This window comes from Watersipora subatra, chromosome 1, assembly GCF_963576615.1.
Source record: "Watersipora subatra chromosome 1, tzWatSuba1.1, whole genome shotgun sequence".
Lineage (NCBI taxonomy): Eukaryota > Metazoa > Bryozoa > Gymnolaemata > Cheilostomatida > Watersiporidae > Watersipora > Watersipora subatra.
Genome location: NC_088708.1, coordinates 55,479,816 through 55,501,245, shown reverse-complemented (window position 1 = coordinate 55,501,245; position 21,430 = coordinate 55,479,816). Strand labels below are relative to the sequence as shown.

Below are 21,430 nucleotides of genomic sequence, written 5' to 3'. Positions count from 1 at the left end.
TTCTTGTTCTTGAATAAACATAAGGTTTTGAAAACAACCAGTTTTATTTTTCATGCCTTAGGGTTTCCCTTTCTCAGAGTATAGTCCTGGAGTAGTACAGCTGTAGTTTGCACACAGTGGTACTCTTCATTGCGCTAGCTACAACATTTGTTTTAACAGACATTGGACTGCTGCCCAGTTTATGGTTAGCCTTAGCTGAGTGTCATGTTTTGATTTTTATCTAGTGAACTGAGTTGAGGAAACTAATAGGTATGTTTTATTTTATTCTCTTTTACTTTGTCGCTGTTTTTGTTCTTTGTATTTTATATTGATAAATTGCACACTTGGAAATTGTTGAATATTGCTATTTTAGTCTTGATTGTGTCATGGTTATGATAAATTAAAATCAATACATACATCAGTAAATACCTTCCAAGACTCAGCTCACTATACTCTAACTATAATTAATTACAGAGTTAAATAACTATAGTTATTTAACTCTAGTTAAATACTGTAAAACTTCTAACTGAACGCCACCCTTATTTGAACGGCACCTCCAATTGACCGCCACCCTGAAAGATAGGTTAAAAAATAGACCGCCATTCTCCAATTGAACGCCGCCTCCATTTGACCGCCACTTTGACATTATTTGATCTTTATGAGCCTATAATATCAATTGATCCGTAGAAAAGTGACCACAAATACGTATTAATAATGAATCATTTATATCAACGCCAATTAATTGTCTCGTTGTCCAATTCCAAAACTTTTTGTTCAAACTTTGAAAGCAACACCATAGAAATAATCAATAACGGTCTAAGGCTAGTAGAAGTTCTCTGTTTAACACTGTCTTCCTATTTCCAAGTACATGTACGTACATATATGAAAAGTTGGTTTAAATTCACGATGGTAATTGAAACCTTGAAAGCAATGCCATAAAAATAACTATTATCTGTCTCAGGCTAATAGTAATTCCTTGTTTAACGCGGTCCTAATACTTCGAAGGGCATACGTATAAAAACCGGTTTGCAAGTTGAGGACCAAAGGTTACGTTTACTAAGCAAATTTTTATGCGTTGCATTAGTGGCAAATGCAGCGTGTGAAAGTTTTGCTCTGCTAAAAAGTTCTTTCGACGCTTATATCGACTAATTCAGCAGTGCAAAAGAAGAGTTGAGGCCAGAAGATATTGTGGAAGGTATTGGACAATTAGAAGATGTTTGTTTTATCGAAAGCAACAATCAGAACGCAGCTATTCGAGCAAATGATGGAAATATTTGTTTTTAAAACGTTAATTTTTGTTTTTGCATGTAATATAAGTATGATTAGTTTATGTCACTTTTTCATAAATACATATTTGTATCATTTGATAGATTGTTATTATTGTACATGTATAACTTATAAATATGCAGATTTATAACATGTTATTTAATAGCATCTTTGTGGCTATTTTAACACGGCTTACAATAGATCGGCGCTCATAACTCCACTTATATTGCACATAAAAACTAGTTTTGGCTGCAAACTGTAGCAAACATATCAAAGAGTGCAATGAGTTTTTATTCAACAATGTTAACTATAGTTATAAGAAAAATATGTTTTCAAATTTAGAATGATTCTAATTAGTGACATGGCCTAGCTGGGATATCTCAGTTTGCTCACCAGCTAACAGTCATTGGTACAATGGTAGGACACCATCCTAATGTCTATTAGCCCTCGACTGCGATCAAAATTAGGTTGATTATCTCAAAGATCAACCTTGTTAGAATGTAAGAATATATCAAAGTGCAGAATGTCTGAATGAGTGCTTCTGTTTAACTTTCTTTTATTGTTGTTCCATAATTGAAATAAGTACGTATACTCTTACCTTACATTTATAATTGGCGTTGTTGTTGCTTTGCGATATTATGAGTACTTTTTGGTGACACTTTGGATCTATGTATTTTAAAGGGGACTCCTCCATGAAGTATAATCATTCAACACAGTTGATGTTTAAAATTGTGTGAAAATAATTGTGTATTAAATTCTGATAAATCTGCGTCAAGGCAAGGTAGTCCATAACTATATCTTTATGAATTTTTTAATATATAAATCGACCATCAATGAAATTTATGTCATGAAAGATTGTTCTGTTCGCCAGCAGTATTTTTACAATGGATTTGTATTTGTTATCTTTTCAATTTGCCAAGGTGTGATTGCTACTAACCCAACTGTCCACACTTGTGATTCATTTATGAAATTAAGATTTAATGAATAGAGTGCGTGTGGGTTCCTTAGCTACATGAAACTTTGGGTGCAGTGACCAATCTATTCATAAATCAAAGGTAATCTTACTGATTGGCGCACTTAAATATGTTGGTTTTTATACATACCACTTGGTCAGCTTAGAGAGTACCTTAAATGAATTGCCAAAACACTGATAAAAATATAAATAGGCTGTCAGTATAACAAACAAAATTTTATTTATCATCTTTTTAGACAATAAATAGAATTTTAAATAATCTTGAAATGAATAAGTATCACCATCACTAAGAGTAAACAAATATAAATACATGTAATCCCTTTCACTAGCTCTGAAAGAAATTCAGCTGCCATTTCACATTATGAGAGGAGCATCTCACTTGTCGGCAGACCCATCATACAAATGTAAAAGCTTAGCCTTGCATATACAAGTTGAGCTGCCGTCTCAGTGTACTTTCATATTAACACTTTCTAACACTTCATTTGTTCTCTCTTTAGCTACACTTACTGATGAGCCACCTTCACATCTGTGTTCGCAAGTTATTCTTCTACAGACTCTTTAAGAGCTGTCGAAATGTGTGTATAACTTTTTCTCTTTGGAAGTGAATTAACGTAACCCAGTGGTTTGTGTCCCCTCTACTTAATCTTTCCTCAGAATGGTTTCCTTACTGCTCACTCATTTCACTCTGTCTGCTCATTTTAGGATCAACAATGCAAACAATATCTACCCTTAAACTAGGGTTCAATAAGACTTTTGTATGCCTTTTCATTCTTTTGTTAAAAGAGCATTTTTAAAACAAGTTTTTCATCTTTACTAAACTGTGACTTGTACCTCCACTTGAATTACTAGCTTAGAAAACAATGATACAATTTGCAACACAGTGATGAAAGTCTTTTTTTTGCAAAATCATCATTACAAGTGATGGATCCATGAGTGTACATATATCAACTCATTGAAAATATACAACTCAGCCTTGCTCATGTGAACTATTGACCCCTGAATTGCTAAGTTTTGGCTACCAACGCCTCTATCAACCATCATCAAGGACATATTATGTCTGTACCCTTATTATTTTCTCTTTTCGTTAAACTATTGTTTTTTGTACTGTAGATCATTACTCTGCTATGCTGCCTTCTCGTTTATGATTACTGATAAGGTTCTTAGAAATATATATTTTTATTTTTATTTGTTGTTATTATAATGCTATTATTTATATCTGCAATATCCTATTTCTATTAAATATTTTATGTACAGTAAATATATGAGACCTAATGGTTAGGGGCCGTGCATTGCGATTTTAATACTATCTTTGTAGATCATATTCTGTTCTCTTTGCTACAACTTCTCATTTGGTACCAACAATGAATATCAACTTGTAAATGTTAATTGTTAACACAGCTGCCAGCATGTTTATGCAGCTGCAGCTGTTAGCGCTACTTCACCTATCAAACTTCACGTCTCCGGCTTTTCTCAAACTTGACCATTTTATAGCGACTATAACTAGGAGCTTGCACTGAATACTGTTCTTATTATCCATTGTCTACTCCAAGGTGAGTTTTAAAGAAAGGTATATTTTAAGACAACTTTGGTTCATCATAAAACAAAATAATTTGCAAGATTTGAGTATTAAGCATGTTTATGCTTGCGTGCTTTTCACTTCTGATTCAGTGAAAAAAATGGATGTCACAAAAAGTGAGAAAATATCTTTCCCTATTTGTTTTCTAGTGCATCGGTAATTGGTCAGTTGGCCGACGAAGCTGCTGCTTGTTGTAATCTTGACATAGTTAGGTTTATTGGTTTTCTACTATGTACAAAGGTTCTACAAAATGGTTCTACACTTGTAACTTTTGCTAATAAATACTAGTGTCCCTTTGAGCGCCTCTACACTTCGAAGTCCATAAACATTCATAAAAAATTGTTTCTACAAAATGATTCATCTGTATTCAGTAACTATATGCAGACTTAACAGCATAAATTAAAATTAACAATTTTCATTGTTTCGCATTGTGAAGTTTAAATTTTTATGTATTATTAACCACCCGCTAACACAAACGTTGATAGTTAATTACAATCTTTCAGTCTAAATCCTGTGTTTGTCTTTGTCTTTGTGTTTTGACCAAGATTCAAGCTATAAAAACACCTTGGTGTGAATTCCAGCAAACTAAACAAAGATAAAATGCAGTTAACTACGTATATTGTGATATACTCTATTGTTAATCAGCCATTCAACTGCAAAATGGCAGGAATTATCTATAAAATAAAAGCAACATGGAACCACAACTTCTAATAGTGGGTTACGGCAGTGCACACCAAATTGCTAAGTGAGACATGGCATCACTTATTTGTTTATTGCAAATAACAAGTTATTCACAAAGTTGGGAAAAATTAAATGGAGGTTTTGACTCTATAGTAGAGACTTCATAAACCTTATGGTAGTAGTACTGGTATTTTTAATGTTATATTGATTCCAAAGCTACTAACTAGTTTAGTCATGAGCTGATGGCTGCCAACTGAATCTTTAATGTGTAATGGTGACCACTCACAGTTTTAATGTTTACAAAAGTAAAGTCAATTGTCTCTTCTCACCTTGTTTTTGTTTTGAGATATCATGCTTGTTTTATTGCTTGGCAGTTCTTACTGATTTGCTTTTTCAAATGACCAAAAATTGCTAGGGCAATCGCTAAACTCAAATTAACCCAGTTCTTTTAAATTCATATAGCATCACTAAATAAAAATTTTGTTTAGATCACCACGTGTGGATTAAAGGCAATCCTGCATTTAGAGAGTAATATTGATGTCATCAGTTAATCTACGCAGGTAGTTATTATAGTAAATAGAGTGAATAAACAAGGTACATGTAAAGTGAAATGTTGAATAGGTAAGTGTAAAGTGACTTTAAACATTACTACTGTTATTGCTAACAAGGAAACACATCTGACATGCTACACACACTTATGCTGGTAAGGATGTCAGACATATGTACCTTTTCACATACATCAATTTACACTTAATAGTGACTAAAGTTATCACTAGTGTCATTCTCATGACTACCAGGTTCAGCAGATTCTCAGCATACACTCTTGGAACTTTTATATGAATATGTCTTGGGAAAGTAAAAAATAACCTAGGCATAGATCATGCTGCCATCAAGTATCCAAAATAAAGTTATTCAGTGCTGCCAATAGAATATTTCTATATTAATTTATTACGAATTAAGAAACTGTTGAAGTGAAAAATTTTACTTTCTGAATACGATGTATGTGTTTCTATCTATGGTGAAAACATTACCAATAGTATGCTGTAATAACAATACTTCTTTAGTCAAAACTTTCCCAAAGAAATAATCCTTAGTAAAGAGGAAAAAATTGTACGACAGAATTACAAGAAAGTTAGAATAGTATAATTAAATGAATGTTATGTCTCCAGACAACTTCTGAAGATTAGTCCAGAATGCCTGTCATTTTCATCATATCAATTCCATCATTCTACATGTAACTGCTTTCTCCAAAATGTAGCAAGCCTATAAACAATACAAACAAACTATTGCTATAGCTGTTATGGTTATATAGGTAAGCTATAGCTTTTAGGGCTATAATAAATTCAACTACCCTACGCGGGCTTACATACAAGCATACGAAACAATTACAAATTATTCAACTGATTAATTAATTTTAATAACAATGAAGTGGTCTGTACTGCAACCATCAAAATGTTCAGACGTTGCCACTATTACACATCCATCTAAAATACAGAAGGTAAACTGTAGTCCATTTTATGGTGCTGCTGGCAAGCAACAAATGAAAGTATCAACATGGGGAGGCAAAATCTCTGGAACAGAACTTGACAGAGAGAACCAGATGCTCTGAACCATCAGATTCACTCATAACTATTTTATATCATTATTTTACAAAATACATTTTTATACGCTGCATGTGTGAATAAACTCGCTTAGTTGATTTTTCAAGGAACTGTTCCCTAAGATAGTGAACAGGGAAAAAGATGTGCAGCTGTGCCAAAAAAACAGGTGACAGCAATGAGGTGACAGCAATGAGGTGACAGCAATGAAGTGAAAGCAACAATGTACCCAGACACCACAGCACTGTTTTGATTCACATTGGTATTAAATGTCCTCAGATCTGTAAAGTTAAACGTTTAAATAATATCAATGGAGATTCATATCTGTGAACCTCCTTTTGCTGTATTAGCTAGAATTCTTACCTGCGAGTGCCCCGGTAAATCCGGCGTTGTAATCACATGAAACTCCATTTTTTGTAAAGTCGGTTCTCTCGTCTATATACAAATCGTTTGCATCTGGACCCCCAACTAATGCCCCATAAAGAGTGTTAGGATTGTCAACGTCGTCATGGAAATCTGCCCAGTTACATGTGGCATCATCTTCTGGCAGCGGACATGACCTATGTAAATGGTAACCATGATCACCACAAAAAATTCACACTTGTAGCTACACATAAAAGAAATTCATGATTTGTGGATCCATTGTGTTTTACCCATAAATGTAAAAATTTAAGGTGAACAAAACTACTTTTACTAGCCAATAAATGTTAAAACAATTTTTTTATGTTTAAAATTATGTTAACAAAAATGAAGCTGGAGTAGCGAGGTCAGAAATAAACTTCAAATCAAATTCTTAACTCACTTCAAAAAATAAATCTGTATATTTAGAACATTAGCACTTTGCCCTTAATCTAAGGAATGAAAGAATAATTATAGTTCAGGTGCTAAGGCTACATTAAAGCTTCAAACACTAAGGCTAGATTGCTCCTATATTTACTTTTCACTAATTAATAGCGACCTTATTGTGTAATATAATATCACTACCTGCAGTATTACAGATATACATATTTTAAACTTGTCCATTACTGATATCCAACTAGATGCATAATACAACAAGTTGCACATGGCTCAAGCCAGTAACATACAATCAAATGTGTCACAGCACTGATCTCTAGATCAATAGTTATTATTGAGGATTCATTTTTAGCTGAAGATATAAATATATAAAATCACAAGTTGTACTGTTTTTCATTGAATGATTATCTATATAGCAAACTTCTGAGCTTAGGGCATGTCATCAAGATTATTTTTAGGTCATTGGGGTCACTCTTAAGCAAAGAACATGAAAATAAAACATGTGTATACCGGCTAATAGGAGAATGTTTTTAAAGTTAATTTACAAACTTGTCTTTTTGGCCAAAAATATTTGTTATATATAATCGTTACACAGTTTTATCTGTCACGAAGACAGCTAATTTAGAATTTTAGTGGCCTTGACATAGGTTTAGTGTTTAAAATGAAATCGAAAAAGTTTTTTGTTCTTTATTATTTGTTTTGTTTCTAGAGTCGTCTAACCAAAGCAATTCAGGGCTATTATTTAGCGTCTTAGCAATTAAAATACTATTAATCTGGGTAACATGTGCTCATCTTCTTAGAAAATTGTACAGTATTGCAGCTGAGCCAGTAAATATGTATTTGAATGCTTTTACGGCTTCAATTTATAAGTTATTGCTAGTCATATGAAAAACAAACCAATATGTGTTACCGGGTAACGTAACAATCTAAGGCGTTTATACTTTATGTATAGTGAAGCCATCTACTCTGTAAGTCACAGCTAATGGCTCTAAGTTAATACAAGAAGATGGTGATGACAGTTCAGTTAAAATACCACTAGTAACTAAAGTGATGCCGACAGTTTTGAATAGCAATCACTGTTTAATTTGTTAGAGAGAAAAGAATATTTTGCTCGTCGTATTAGACTAGCTTAATTTTTACTAGTCTACTGTATTAAGACAGTAAGGAAGGATGAGAAGTGCCCCAGTAACTCCAGCTCCAGTTCGAAATAGCGTTATAACCTGAGGAATTATTTTACCAACTACATGTATCTTTGACAGGTCACTTTTTCAATAAGGAAACCAGTATGACACGCAAATTGATAATCTTTATAGCCTTGGGCACAAAAAGTACACAACCTACACAGAGAAATGCCTATATATGTGCTTACGCTGCTCTGTGATGTGCTCGCTTTGGTGACGAGCTGTCGAAGCCGACAACATAACTCCTTCCACCATTGACAAGTCCTAGCATATAATCAATCTGACTCTTAGCAAAATCTCTGTATGCCTGCTCGTTGATGCCTTCGCTAGCAGCCAGCAGCGAAAGGAATGCTGCGTTCGCTGCATACCGATTGCTTCCCCATCCTAAGCGAAAAGCTAAACCGAGAGGGGTGTATGGTACATCATTTCCAGGAAGCCAGCGTCCAATAAACGTTTCCAGATTGCCACTGAATCGGCTGTCTTGCAGTTGATGGTAGAGTAGGAACTAGAATAAATGGATAGATGCTAGTATATTTAGATCTGTGTATACTGTTGGTAACTTGGTTCATCGTGTTTACTCTTTACCATTTAACAAACAAAAAATGGAAGTTTATTTGAATTTCATTCCTGCGTTTACATTTTAAATTCATTAAAGTGTGCTCATTTCATCACAAAACATGCCTAATTAGACAAAAATTTGCGCGATTAACATTTGCATTATTTGTAGAGAACTCAATTGTCCAATACCAACTGATACGGACCGCCTCTACAAACTGTATTTTGCAATCTGTTCTAAACGGCAAACCTTCTGTAAAAAGCTTTTATCAGCAAAAAAATTGAAATGAAATTATTTGCCTTATTTTAAACTTACGTTTACCAGGCCTCGTTTGTCATTCCAGTCAAGGGTCCACATATAGTGTTCAAAATCATCCTTGAGATAGTTTTGAGACTCTGTAAGGTAAGTTGTCTCCTCAGTAGTTCCCTGATGAGCTAAGGCTAGCCAGGCTGCTGCAAGGGCCATCTCATCTTCCCACGAACTTGATCTGGCCATCAGCAAAGAAACTCCTAATATAATGGTATTCAAGTATCAGAGACCAGAGTTGTGTTCTCGATTCTAATACCCACACTGTGAATGAATTGTGTAGGCTGAACCTACATATACCACTTTTTTAAAACTTCCCTTAATTTGCAAAATTATGGTAAAGTTATTAGTGTTAAACATAACAACAAATAAACACCATTATAACAGCAGAAGAACTATAGCATACTCTAAATGTAGGTAAGCCATAATTAGTAATAACTCCTATAAATATATGTATTAAGTTGATATGAAATTATGTTTTCCAAAAAGATAAAGCAAAGACCTGAAAACACAAAAGAGTACTCATTCAATATTTAACAACTAAGAGTTGTCTTGTTTTCTTTTGAATAAAATTGCTTGTGATAGAATAATGATGTGTTTATATTTTCAGAAAGAATGCACAGCTGAATACCTACAAATAAAATTCAGCACCCTCTGGCAGAGCATTATTATATGTGTCTTCATTATTCTTAGCGAGCTGGTAGAGAGAAGTGGCATTGTTAAGCAAGTGATTGCTGTAATTTGGGTCTGAAACAGAGAAAATGATTGCTGTACATAGATACTGATGTACAAGTGCATGTAGTTCTGATGTAGCCTTGAGCTAAACACTCTGGTCCTGCGGTCTATATCTGGTTCACAGAATAATTTTCCATATGATACTTACTAGGCATCTGATTCTAACCAATATGTAACCTTTAAAATGCTTATCAACTGATCTTACTGGTTGTGTGTACTTTCACTGAAAAATTTCTAGCAATAATCCTAAATGTTTTGACATTACTCTTTAGTTTTAGCTTTTGACCATTTCAGCCCCAACTGATTGTATAAATTTAGTCACTTTTAAATATTTTATAATTAATACAGTGTTTATCTAATTTTTATCTAACTTTCAAGGGTGTTACTCCCTTTAGTTCTTATAGGTAATAATTTTAAAATATTGAATTCAATTAAAAGATCACCTAATAAATGGAAGTATATCAAAAAAAACCAGAGTTGCCACATGTTATGATATTCTAAAAGGCACTTTCCAAACAAAAATGGTGTGTCTCAGAGTGCAAACATGGAAATACTTACTGACAACTTTAAACCTTAATCATATCCTGAGAGTTTCACAGAATCAGTATAATATTGCCTTACACAAACATAAACCATCTACTTAGCCTGTGATCAGAATACATAACGAGTGGGAGTATCTAAGCTCACCAGATGTCTTAAATAAGATTGATCCAGCAGCAAAGGCTGCCGCAGTCTCTCCCATAACATCAGCCCCTCCACTCGTACTGGCTCCAGCCCCCAAGACATAACTCGGCCTTGCAATGTTCTGCTCATCCATTTCCTCAGGTCTTCCCCAGTGATTATGATCAATGGTGCCATTCCCAACCTGATCAAATGTGTTTATGAATATGTTTATTAATTGATTTATGTTAGAAGATGAATAATATAGATGGTTGACAAGAATAAATATATTTATGTAAAATAACATATTTATATAAAATAATATATTTATATATACAACATTTATATACATACAAGATACATACATGTATCTTGTATATACATACATACAAGATGTATGTATATACATATATACATATTTCTCAGAGTTTGTGAGTGGGTACGTGTGTAATTCCAGCTATAACTAATAAAATCTTGGAATAAAGTATCCGTATCACAGGATATTTGAACTCGGACCCTCTGGTTAACCAGTCCTACACCTTACCAATTCAGCCACACGAGTTTGATGTATTCATTAGGCAATATACATGTATGTCAGTATGTGGGAGCAAATACGCTACCGCTTTTCATCACGACGTAAGGTGATAACATAACGTCATGAGATGTGGTAGCTTTTATTAGTAAGCTTACTTAAATTATCTATTGGGAATGCGCCAGGTTAATAGCAAGTGGCAGGGCAATTCTCATTACCTCTCATTGTTTATACGCTGATTTTTAATACTGGGGCAACACTGGGTAGCACAGCTAGTATGTATATATAAGCATTTATATATGCATATAGTCTTAATATATATATTCAATAAATAAATTATTCAATATATATATATATATATATATATATATATATCTATGTTGTGTATGTGTACTGTTCAGAAAGTTATTGCAAATCTAAATGAACACAAAGCAAAAAGCATAGATGGGATTCTCGTGAAGTTAGTAAAAGCATGTTCACTTCAGTTATTAAAACCTTTGGCCTACATATTCAGAATGAGTATAAAGGGATGTTTTCCCACAAAAAAATGAAATGTGCTAAAGTTTTACCCAAACAAAGGCAATAAGCAGTTATCTAATAAATATAGACCTATTTCTATTCTGCCAGTTTTTTCAAATTTTTTTAAGCATCTTTTTGACTAACAAATCCATAACTACACTCATAAAAAATCATTATTGCAGAAACTCTATTTGGATTTTAGAAAGGGAAAGGAACTCGTGAAGCATTGATAGAATTCACTAAAATTACCTTTGCAGCTTTAAACAACTTAGTCTATCTGTTTCAGGTATATTCATTGACTTTTCATATGCCTTTGATACAATAGACTACTCTATCTTGATTAATAAGCTACAATATAAAGCAAATAAATTTTTTTCATTCAAGTTTAGAATTAATTCAAAACTATCTACCAGATCATTTTTAAAGTGTTATAATATCTCGGAAGATATCTCAACCTTTAGTAATTAAATGTGGAGTACCCCCAAGGATCCATCCTTGGATCAACATTATTTTTGTTATATTTAAATGATCTTGTAAAAAGTGCTGATAAAATTAAAACTATTTTGTTTGCTGATCATGCTAACTTATTTTATACCGCTAAAACTTGAATAAAGATATAGCTATAATATACAAAAATCTACACACGATAAAAAATTGGTGTGATCAAAACTAACTAACATTGAATGTTGACAAGACTAACTTCATAGTGATCCAAAATCCACAAAATAAATCTCGATTAAAAAAACATTTCCATGAATGGACAAAACATACAAATGACGGATAGCATACAATTTTTAGGTGCCACAATAGATAGTACACCAAAATGGTCAAGACCCATAAAACTATTGAAAAAACAACTGCAACAAAGCTTGGGACTTATTTACCAAGCCTCGTTGATCTTACCAGAAATACCTCTTGCTTTTATATACTATTTTATTTAACAGTAAAATAGTTTATTGCTTGGAATCATGTGAAACTTCTCCAATGAGCTAATTACACAAAATTTTGGTCATCTAGAAGCGATTGTTTAGAATAATATATCACAAGAACTCATATTTTTCATAAACTCCTTTGTTTAAAAGATCTTGTGTTTTGTCTCTACAACAACTATATACCAACTAATAATATGTCTTTTAGCCTTCACACAATTTAAATCTCAAACTAACTTGTCAACACATTACAGCACCCGTCATTCCTTATTTTCATTACTCCTTCCACTCTTTTCCTTTACTGGTGGACATAGGCGGGTTGCCTATTGTGTGTTATCAGCATGGAATTTCTTGCTAATTTGGCTAAAAAAATCGATAGTCATGATGGTTTTAGGGCTGCTTTGAAGCGGTATTTGCTGGAATCTCTGAAATAGATTTGCTCTCATTTATTTTTGCTCGAACTATCCATGTTTTCTTCATTAACAATATCATCTGTTAACTTGGGCTCTGTGCCTCAAATAGCTATGCTACTGCGCAAATGGGCCTTCATTACACCTTACATTTCCTATCATCTTGTTATGTTATAGTTTAACATAAAATAAAACAAACAACAAAACATTAACCATAAAAAGTAATAAAAAAGTGCTTATTTATTTTTCTATTTGCCATTATAAATGATGAAAGCCTGTGTAATACCTATTTATATCTTTATGTTGCTTCGATAAGCCTGATTTTTAGGTAGCGATGCTTTTATATTGTACTAATAATTTTTCAAGAAAATCAAATATTTTATGATAATTTGAAGGTTTTGTTTATGTTTAAACATTTCAGCTATACAAGCATACACGTCTAAACCTACATACAGTCCATAGATATATACTCACTTTCTTTTTGTCATCAGAATAATGCTAGGAGTACTATATTCATGCTGTAATCTAATAGTTGTCATTGCATCTTGACAATGTTTGAAACAATAGTTTTTTTCAAGATTTTGTAGGAAGTCAAACTATTAATTGACAAGTTTTAAATTTAGTCAGTCCAAAGCCTTTTAAAACTGTCCAAACATCTAATCTACAACTCAATCAAGTAAAACACTAACATTAATTGTAGCAATTAAATACTGAATATAAAATTTATAAAGTAGCCTTAGAATAGTTTGTAATTTAATTACAAAAAGTTAGTAGATTGTCAACCTAAGGATTAATAGCCAATCTTAATGTTGTAATAGAACAAGTCAATCAAACAAGAGTACTGAGCATCTTTCATTAACAAATTCATAGAAAACCTGTACATTAGCAAAGTTACTGAACCAAATAAAAACAAGTTTTGAGACAATTAGATTGTAGAGGTACTTATTTTACCACTCAATTAGTCCATTTTAAAAGTAAAGATGTATAGTAAGGTTTTAGAAGTAAAATTTTATATATTAGTAAAATAATCAGTTTTCAGTTTTAGTATAATGACTGCATCGAAGTCGTATTTACAATGTCAAGCAATCTGCTACTGATATTGTTTGCTGCTATAAAAAGGCGTGGGAAAGTATGCTATTAACTTCCAAGCAACCTACAAACTTACCGTAAATAAAATAAAAAGTAATTAAAGAAGTCAATAATAGCTAAATGAGACTGTAAACTTTTTTCTAGAGCAAAAATATCACATCTGTGTTCACTGAAGCTATCGGCTATGCATATCAAATCTGTGTTCTCTGAGGCTAACGGCTATGCATATCAAATCTGTGTTCTCTGAGGCTATCGGCTATGCATATCAAATCTATGTTCGCTGAGGCTATCGATTATACAAATGTTTCTGGAGGCACATAGATTAAAATTTGCCTTGACAAATAGACTTGCACCTAGCTGCAAAAATAGGCTTACAAAAAGGATATAAATAGTTACCCCAATTTCGTTTATAATACCTATATTTATTTTTGAAGTCCATCGAAAAAAACCTTCTAAAGTTACAAGAAAATTGAGTTACACACAGATAGTCTAAAGACAAGCACAAAGTCCACTAGTTGGTGCTGGCCATAGACATAAATGTACGCTGTTTGTTACTCTACCTGTGCGTAAAATCTATCCGTCAATTGATGACACTTCATGAAGTAATCGAGTGGCCATCTAATTTGTCTGAGTCCTTCATCGTATTGTCCAATCATCTGGTAGGCATCGCCAAAAAATATCAAGCCATGTAAAAGCATGGTTGTAGCTGCAGACATTGGTAACCCAAACTTTACGTGGTCACCAGCTGAAATCACCATTCCAAAACGATCATTAACAATCAACATATAGATCTTAACTGCGTAGTTAGTCACAAGCTTTAAACACGTTACGGGATATGATTTTTGTTGTTTTTTGGCCAACCATGACTTCCTTAAAATATTATTTTGATTTATTAAATTATATGAAACACGTCTGCAGTCTCAAGTTTTTTATTTTAGTTAATGTATCTTTATTTAATAATTTCAATACTTTGCAATGATGTGACGTCTTCTGACAATATACATGTACAAATATTTCTGCTTGCCTTTGCTATTCTAGGCAATTGATAAAACTAAAAACCTGATATACATGTATATATGTAGATATATACATGTATATATCTATGTATGTATATATATATACATGTATTTATATATATGTACAAATATGTACATATCTACGTATATACAGGTATATACCTATGCATATACTTATCATAAAACTCTAATCATCTTGTAATTTTGCGTGTAAATGTCTCTCTGAAAAATGGGACTCAAACTGGTAATACTCAATTTATGACACTGACAGTTTACCAACTTCATCAATCTGACCAGCATATGAAATTGCAGAATAAGCTTTACTATAATAAGTGCCTTGTTCCATGACGTTAAAAAATTATTGAGTGATGGAAAAGTTGTAAGAGCAGACTGCGAGAGCTCTACGCGTTACCTAAGGTTTGCTTAATGTGAAATAGGAAGCCCACTGCAAACAACGCCCTTGCAATGCCTTCCCATAAAGATAATTGCCTTTAGAGAAATGTGTTTATGGATTGTTCTCATAAAACTTAGGTAGCTATTTGCATTGAAAAATTTTTTTTCAAGACACTGAAAATAAATTTTTGGCAAGTTTCTAACTGCATACCGACATGTACCAAAAAGCTGGTATTTGGCAACATATAACGCTTGTTAACACCAACTGGCTGGCATTATAACACATGTGACAAGTGATTCATATCAGTTGACACGTTGCATGCCACTTGTATCAGGTGGTAAATAGTGACTGACTTACATCAGGTGACACATGGCATATGATTTGTATCAGGTGACATGTGACAATGGCTTATATATATATCCAATTTCGTGACAACTAATTTGAATCAGGTGGCATGTAGTGAATGAGAGATTAAGTGACATTTGGTCTATGTGACTTGAATGGTAATGTGTGACATGTGACATATGACGTACAGCAAGAGAAATGCTGCGTCATAATGCAGGTACCCCTTAATGAACTATAAGCATTTGATGATGTATAATACAAAATTTGAGTGGCTGACACATGAGGCTGTTTACACAAAAACTGACTCACCATCGTGCCAGCCTCCACTTAGGTCAAGGCCAACATCACTGCCATCATTTTCTGATGAATCGCCTCTCCAGGCAATTCTGTTATCAACAGGAAGAACGCCTGACCGTTGAGCCTCGTAGAAAAGGAAGGAGTACTCAATGGCCAAAGCATAGTTAGAGTCTACAAAAAAATGACTGCTATGCAAAAGAGGGAAAAAGAACATTTCTATAAATACTGAGCTCAAAAAAAGAGTGAATATAGAATTAATTGGAAGCCTTTTTACGTTATATACCAACCGTAAGTAGTAGCTGCATAGTCATAGGTTATCTCGAAGCACGGGATAAAGCCATCAACATCAATACCGTTTAAACTAAAATATATAAATCTAAAATGAACATGGAAAATCTGTTGTTTTCAAATGATCAGACAGTTATATAACTGTCTGATCAAGTAATAACAACAGTTGGGAAAAATCGACTACATATTAGTAACATGAATAAAAACATGCTCTCATACTTACCTCTACGGCAAGGATTCCCAACCAGGGAGGAATTCCCCCCTAGAAGGGAACTTTGAATATACAAGGGGGGAACAGAGAGGTGTCTGATTTTTTACATTTTTAATTTATGTACTGCAATGCCGTGTGAGTTTGAGGTTCATCATTTAACATTTTGTTTTTGTCTATAACACTAGTTGCTAATAATGAGCTAGCAGTCAGAACCCAGATATATGTCAACACATCCAATCAGATTTTGATTGGATAGTAAGTTAACCTAGTCATAAACCAATTCACCGCCATGCCGAAGGTCATGTATTGTTGTGTGTTGTACGCAGGCTGTATAAAGATTAATAATATGGTGTTAAATGTTTAGATATGTACAATAAAATAGAATTATAATTTGTATCTGTTGTTTTTAATCATGTGAGTTAAAAGTGTGGAGGAACCAAATTTATTCGAAGGCATATAGAGAGAACTGAGTGAAAAAGGTTGGGAACCCCTGCTCTACGGGAACATTTCCATTTTTTGTTCACTTCAAGACGATTTAAAACGAGAATATTTTAACCAGCAAAGCTGGTCAATAAATCATAATTAAGAGTATATATCAAAAGCATGTATTTAATCTTGGAACACATATACGACAAATGTTGCCAACTCTGACTCAAATGTTGCTCATAAAATGTACGTTTAACTGAGCTCATCTGAGTGTAACCATGCTATGTGACAGATATTATGCTTGATTACCGGTTCAAACAGTTGATATCTAGCTTTACAAAAAGTGATAAAAAGCAAAGTAATGGGATAAGCAGTTGTTCAATGATAAAATCTATCTTACCAATCAGAAAGCATAATATAAACCAATATGCAAGTATGTATACTGCTTCTATAAACTACATGTATATATGCAAACAAAATAAAACATATAAGCTAATATACAAGTATATACAAGTTCTGTCCACTCACTGATACATTTAAAACTTTTACAGCTTGCCTCTTTTGGAAAAGATCTGAATGAATATTGCTTCTAAGGATTTTTTAAGTTTATATAATAGTAACGTTTATAGTTAAGCCACTTTCTATTTTGCATCATTCATTTGCACATGAGCATATATTATCTGTACTGATGATAATTTCTATTCATGATAATTTAAGCAGTCACTGAAATTGTTTTATAAACTAGTACAGGTTTGAGGTAATTCTGTGAGCTGATGTCATATCATCTAATCAAACCTTACTTAAGCATTACACTTTCTAATGTCACATATAGTATTACAAAGGCTAAAGACAGCTTTATTAAACCATTGTTAACTGTTTTAAAGCTGTCATCAATTCATTTTGAACGACTACTTACTCAGTTATGTTTCTAATGCATGCGAAGTTAGTTAGCAAAGTCTCGGAGCCAAAGTTTTTCAATTCTTTCAAATCTAAACAATTCTAGTCACCAATCAAAGCATCATTTGCCCAATATTGATGCCAAGGATTGTCACTCGTAAAAAACGCACGCTCTTGAGCAAACGATGCTTTATTTGGTGACTGGAATTGTTAGGATTTGAATAAATTGAAAAACTTTGGCTCCAAGATTTTGCTAACTGTACATGCATTAGAAACATAACTGAGTAAGTAATCATTCAAATTGAATTGATGACAGCTTTAAAGCAGTTAACAATGGTTTAATAAAGCTGTCTTTAGCCTTCGTCATACTACATGTAACACTATAAAGTGTACTGCTTACGTAAGGTTTGATTAGATGATATGATATTGGCTCACAGAATTACCTCAAACCTGTATTAGTTTATAAAACAATCTCTAGAGGCTGCTTGAAATCTCATGAATTGAAGTTATCATCAGTATAGATAAAATATGCTCATGTACAAATTAATAATGCAGAATAGAAAGGGGCTTAACTATAAACGTTACAATTATATAAACTATAAAACTTGATAAATATTATTAAATTTATTAACATCAAGTTAATAATATTTAATATTGTATCGGGATTTGTTGGCACTTTTTACAAGTTGCCATGGTAACAATACAGTTATGATGGATCCCTGATAACAACAGCAATCAGAAAACTTATTAAATTTATCTAGATGTTGGTGAATGGGCCGAATAGTATAAATAGACTTATCTGGAGTTGTCTAATCTTACATGGTTCAGACTGACATCTTTTGATGAGTGCAATGTGCATAGAATGACACATAGTAGTGTCTGCTTACTTGACAGTAAAATCCAGATAAAATATATCTCCTGCTGCCATAACACCTTCTCCATCCTTATTGGTCAAACTGTACACCTTATTGCTGAGCTTTCTTACAACAGCATCATTGGTCTGCAGAGTACTTACAAATTACACTCAACTGGCAGATATGTTACTAAGGACTAACTTTTACAGAACGACTTTGTGCTGAGTAGATCTTGCAACCTAGCCAAGAACAGCTACACAATCAATTATCTAATCACTGCATGACATAAACAAGTCACATTGAACTACATGTTACTTCTTAATGTACATTACCTATTCATTAATAAAGTTTGTCATTAGCTAACTTGCCTACAAGACATTCATTTGCACAGTCATAACAAGTGACTTGGCATTACGTACTCAAACAGCACTTACTAGTGACAGTTAAATAATTACCTAAACGGCACTTACAAGTGATATTGAAATATTTACCTGAACAGCACTTACAAGTGACATTGAACTACTTACCTGAACAGCACTAACAAATGACATTGAAATACTTACCTGAACAGCACTTACAAGTGACATTGAACTGCTTACCTGAACAGCACCAGTCAGTGACTATGATGTAATTACCAGCACAACACTAAAAAGTCACTATGTGGATGTTACCAGCGCAGCTCTAACAAGCAACCATGTGCTAGTTAACAGAAGTGCAACCATCATTTTCGCCATTTGAATTTGTTTAATCTATGCCTATGATAGTTTTATCAAAACGAAGAACTGCAACTCTGAACTTATGAACTAAAATATTACAATTGAGTATATTTGTAGTTTCAGATATAGATAGATAGAATGAGCTCACTCGTAAACTCGTGGTTCTGTGGGTAAACGTAAGTGTAGCGTCCCATCCGACAATATCCTGTGGAACTGTGAGCTTTATTTTTCCATTATAGCTTATGAAATTGAAGTTGGAGGAAGTTATACTTCCATCACACCCATAGACCTGATGGAACCACAAACACACAAATACACATGTGTAACAGCCTAGACAAGTTCTGTCAGTCTTCCTATTAGCACAGAGAAAAGCATGCAAGAAAAACATGCAAAATGCCAAACTAAAAGGCAATAAAATTAGTAGCTATGTGATTGATAAGATATGCGGTGTATGCATTTTTATGATTATGTACAACATTGTGCAGAAAGTGATAAAATAACAGAAAAATAGATAACTAGATGAAACACAATGCAAATATTTACTATGTAAAGTGACTCATCTGTTATAGCTGCATTGAATCTATTCAATTTGGTGGAACAACTCCAAATAAATTTCTTTGATCTAGATTACGAGTACGGCTACAGGAAACTATATATCTATAGTAGTGTGAATTTGTTTAAATATTGTTAGAATAATAAAACTCATGTTGACATAGGTGCACTGACAACTGAATTGGATTGTCAAATTTGGTCAAAATTTCATCACTAAAAACATGAGGAATTGTTCAGATGCAAGTAAGACTGATGTGGTAAACTAAATTTTCCAATCCAAACAGAAGATCATACCCACCCCAAATAGCTTACAAGTAAAATTTCAAAGTAAATAAAATTACTTGCTAAAAGAATTTTCTAAATCATTTTCGAAAGATTTATGGACACTAATTTCTTACAGATGAACGTTCTTATTGAGGCCGACTGTGCCAAGTGAAACAAACCGTTTAGAAGGACTGCAATGCATGGTGAGTTGTTAGTGAAACCTTATCTTATATATGGTAAATTCCTATCTCAGTCACTTAACTGCAATGAAGTCTTCAGGATATGACTGAGGTAAGAACAAGAACTACTGTGTAAACTCACTAGTGTCTTATTCAACATTTTTATCTAGAAGTAAGTTTGTGGTATAAACTATGACTTCATCTTACCTACTAGTAAAAAACTTCAGTGTAGCAAGAGAGGTTTTATGGTAGCCTGTGATCATTTGTATGCGTTTGAGGTTTGAAGAGTTGGCTTAGTAACCGCAAAAATACAAAAACACGTGTGTAACAGTTTACCTGGTTTACTAGGTACTTATTAATGCTGAAAACCTCCAGCTCTACATTTAACTTTAGTTAAATTGATAGTAAAGTATTAGATTATGATTATATGAATGACATCAGTACTTGTATATTTACACTCAAAAATAGTCCATGCGTCAACATGTTCAAGCTTATAAATTTAATTTCATCAGATATGATTTGGCATTGATGCTACTTTACAAAAATTCTCATGAAAATAAACTAACTTCATGAAAACAGTATGAGATGTAAATTAAGATATTGTTGACAACGTTAATAATCATCACAACATAACGTTAACAACAAAAAACTGTTTTAACCAATTCACATTTCTACTGAAACAGCATAAAAAAATTTTAATAGATTAAGTGTAAAAACGAAAGTACAAAATATTTGCCAAATAGTAGCACAACACAACCTGAACCCAAGTGCTATTTTCCATTCCAATAATTAAACTAAATTATGGTAAATAATTACCATGACTCCGTTCGCAGCTATCCAGACAAGGGCAACCAGCAAATACTTCTGTACCCTGTCCATCATGTAGTGATGTAAATAGCAAACTCTGAACATCATACGATACCAGAGCTATTTGTACCTTATAGCATGCACGCCATCAAGAAAAGTCTTTCAAACCTTTCGGGCGCGTGTGGGTAGATATGAAGGCAAGCATTTGACTTGCTTCATTGAGTTTGTAAAGAGCATAAAACACTAACTCAGGTGACATCCTTATATAAGGCTATAATCCTCTCTAAATTATGGCTATTTGTGTATTTTCACAAAATATGATACTAACAAATCTTGGAAAATTTTTATTCTGTTAATTTACTTATGTAACCAAGAAATAAACACTCTTCACTTGGAATG

At 33.1% G+C, this 21,430-nt stretch overlaps 1 protein-coding gene across 1 annotated transcript in view; it reads right to left on the bottom strand.

Annotated features, from left to right (window-relative positions):
- The window catches only part of LOC137389111 (uncharacterized), a 28,208-nt gene extending 7,105 nt beyond the window's left edge, over nt 1–21,103 (bottom strand). Inside the window, exons 1-11 of the mRNA XM_068075478.1 lie at nt 21,041–21,103; nt 19,378–19,518; nt 18,547–18,659; nt 16,125–16,198; nt 15,850–16,008; nt 14,346–14,530; nt 10,334–10,511; nt 9,563–9,658; nt 8,921–9,114; nt 8,238–8,554; nt 6,437–6,633 (exon numbers count right to left, since the gene is read on the bottom strand). Coding sequence (XP_067931579.1) covers nt 6,437–6,633; nt 8,238–8,554; nt 8,921–9,114; nt 9,563–9,658; nt 10,334–10,511; nt 14,346–14,530; nt 15,850–16,008; nt 16,125–16,198; nt 18,547–18,659; nt 19,378–19,518; nt 21,041–21,103 — 1,717 coding nt within the window. The remainder of the gene's footprint in view (nt 1–6,436; nt 6,634–8,237; nt 8,555–8,920; nt 9,115–9,562; nt 9,659–10,333; nt 10,512–14,345; nt 14,531–15,849; nt 16,009–16,124; nt 16,199–18,546; nt 18,660–19,377; nt 19,519–21,040) is intronic.
- Nucleotides 21,104–21,430: the final 327 nt, after the last annotated feature.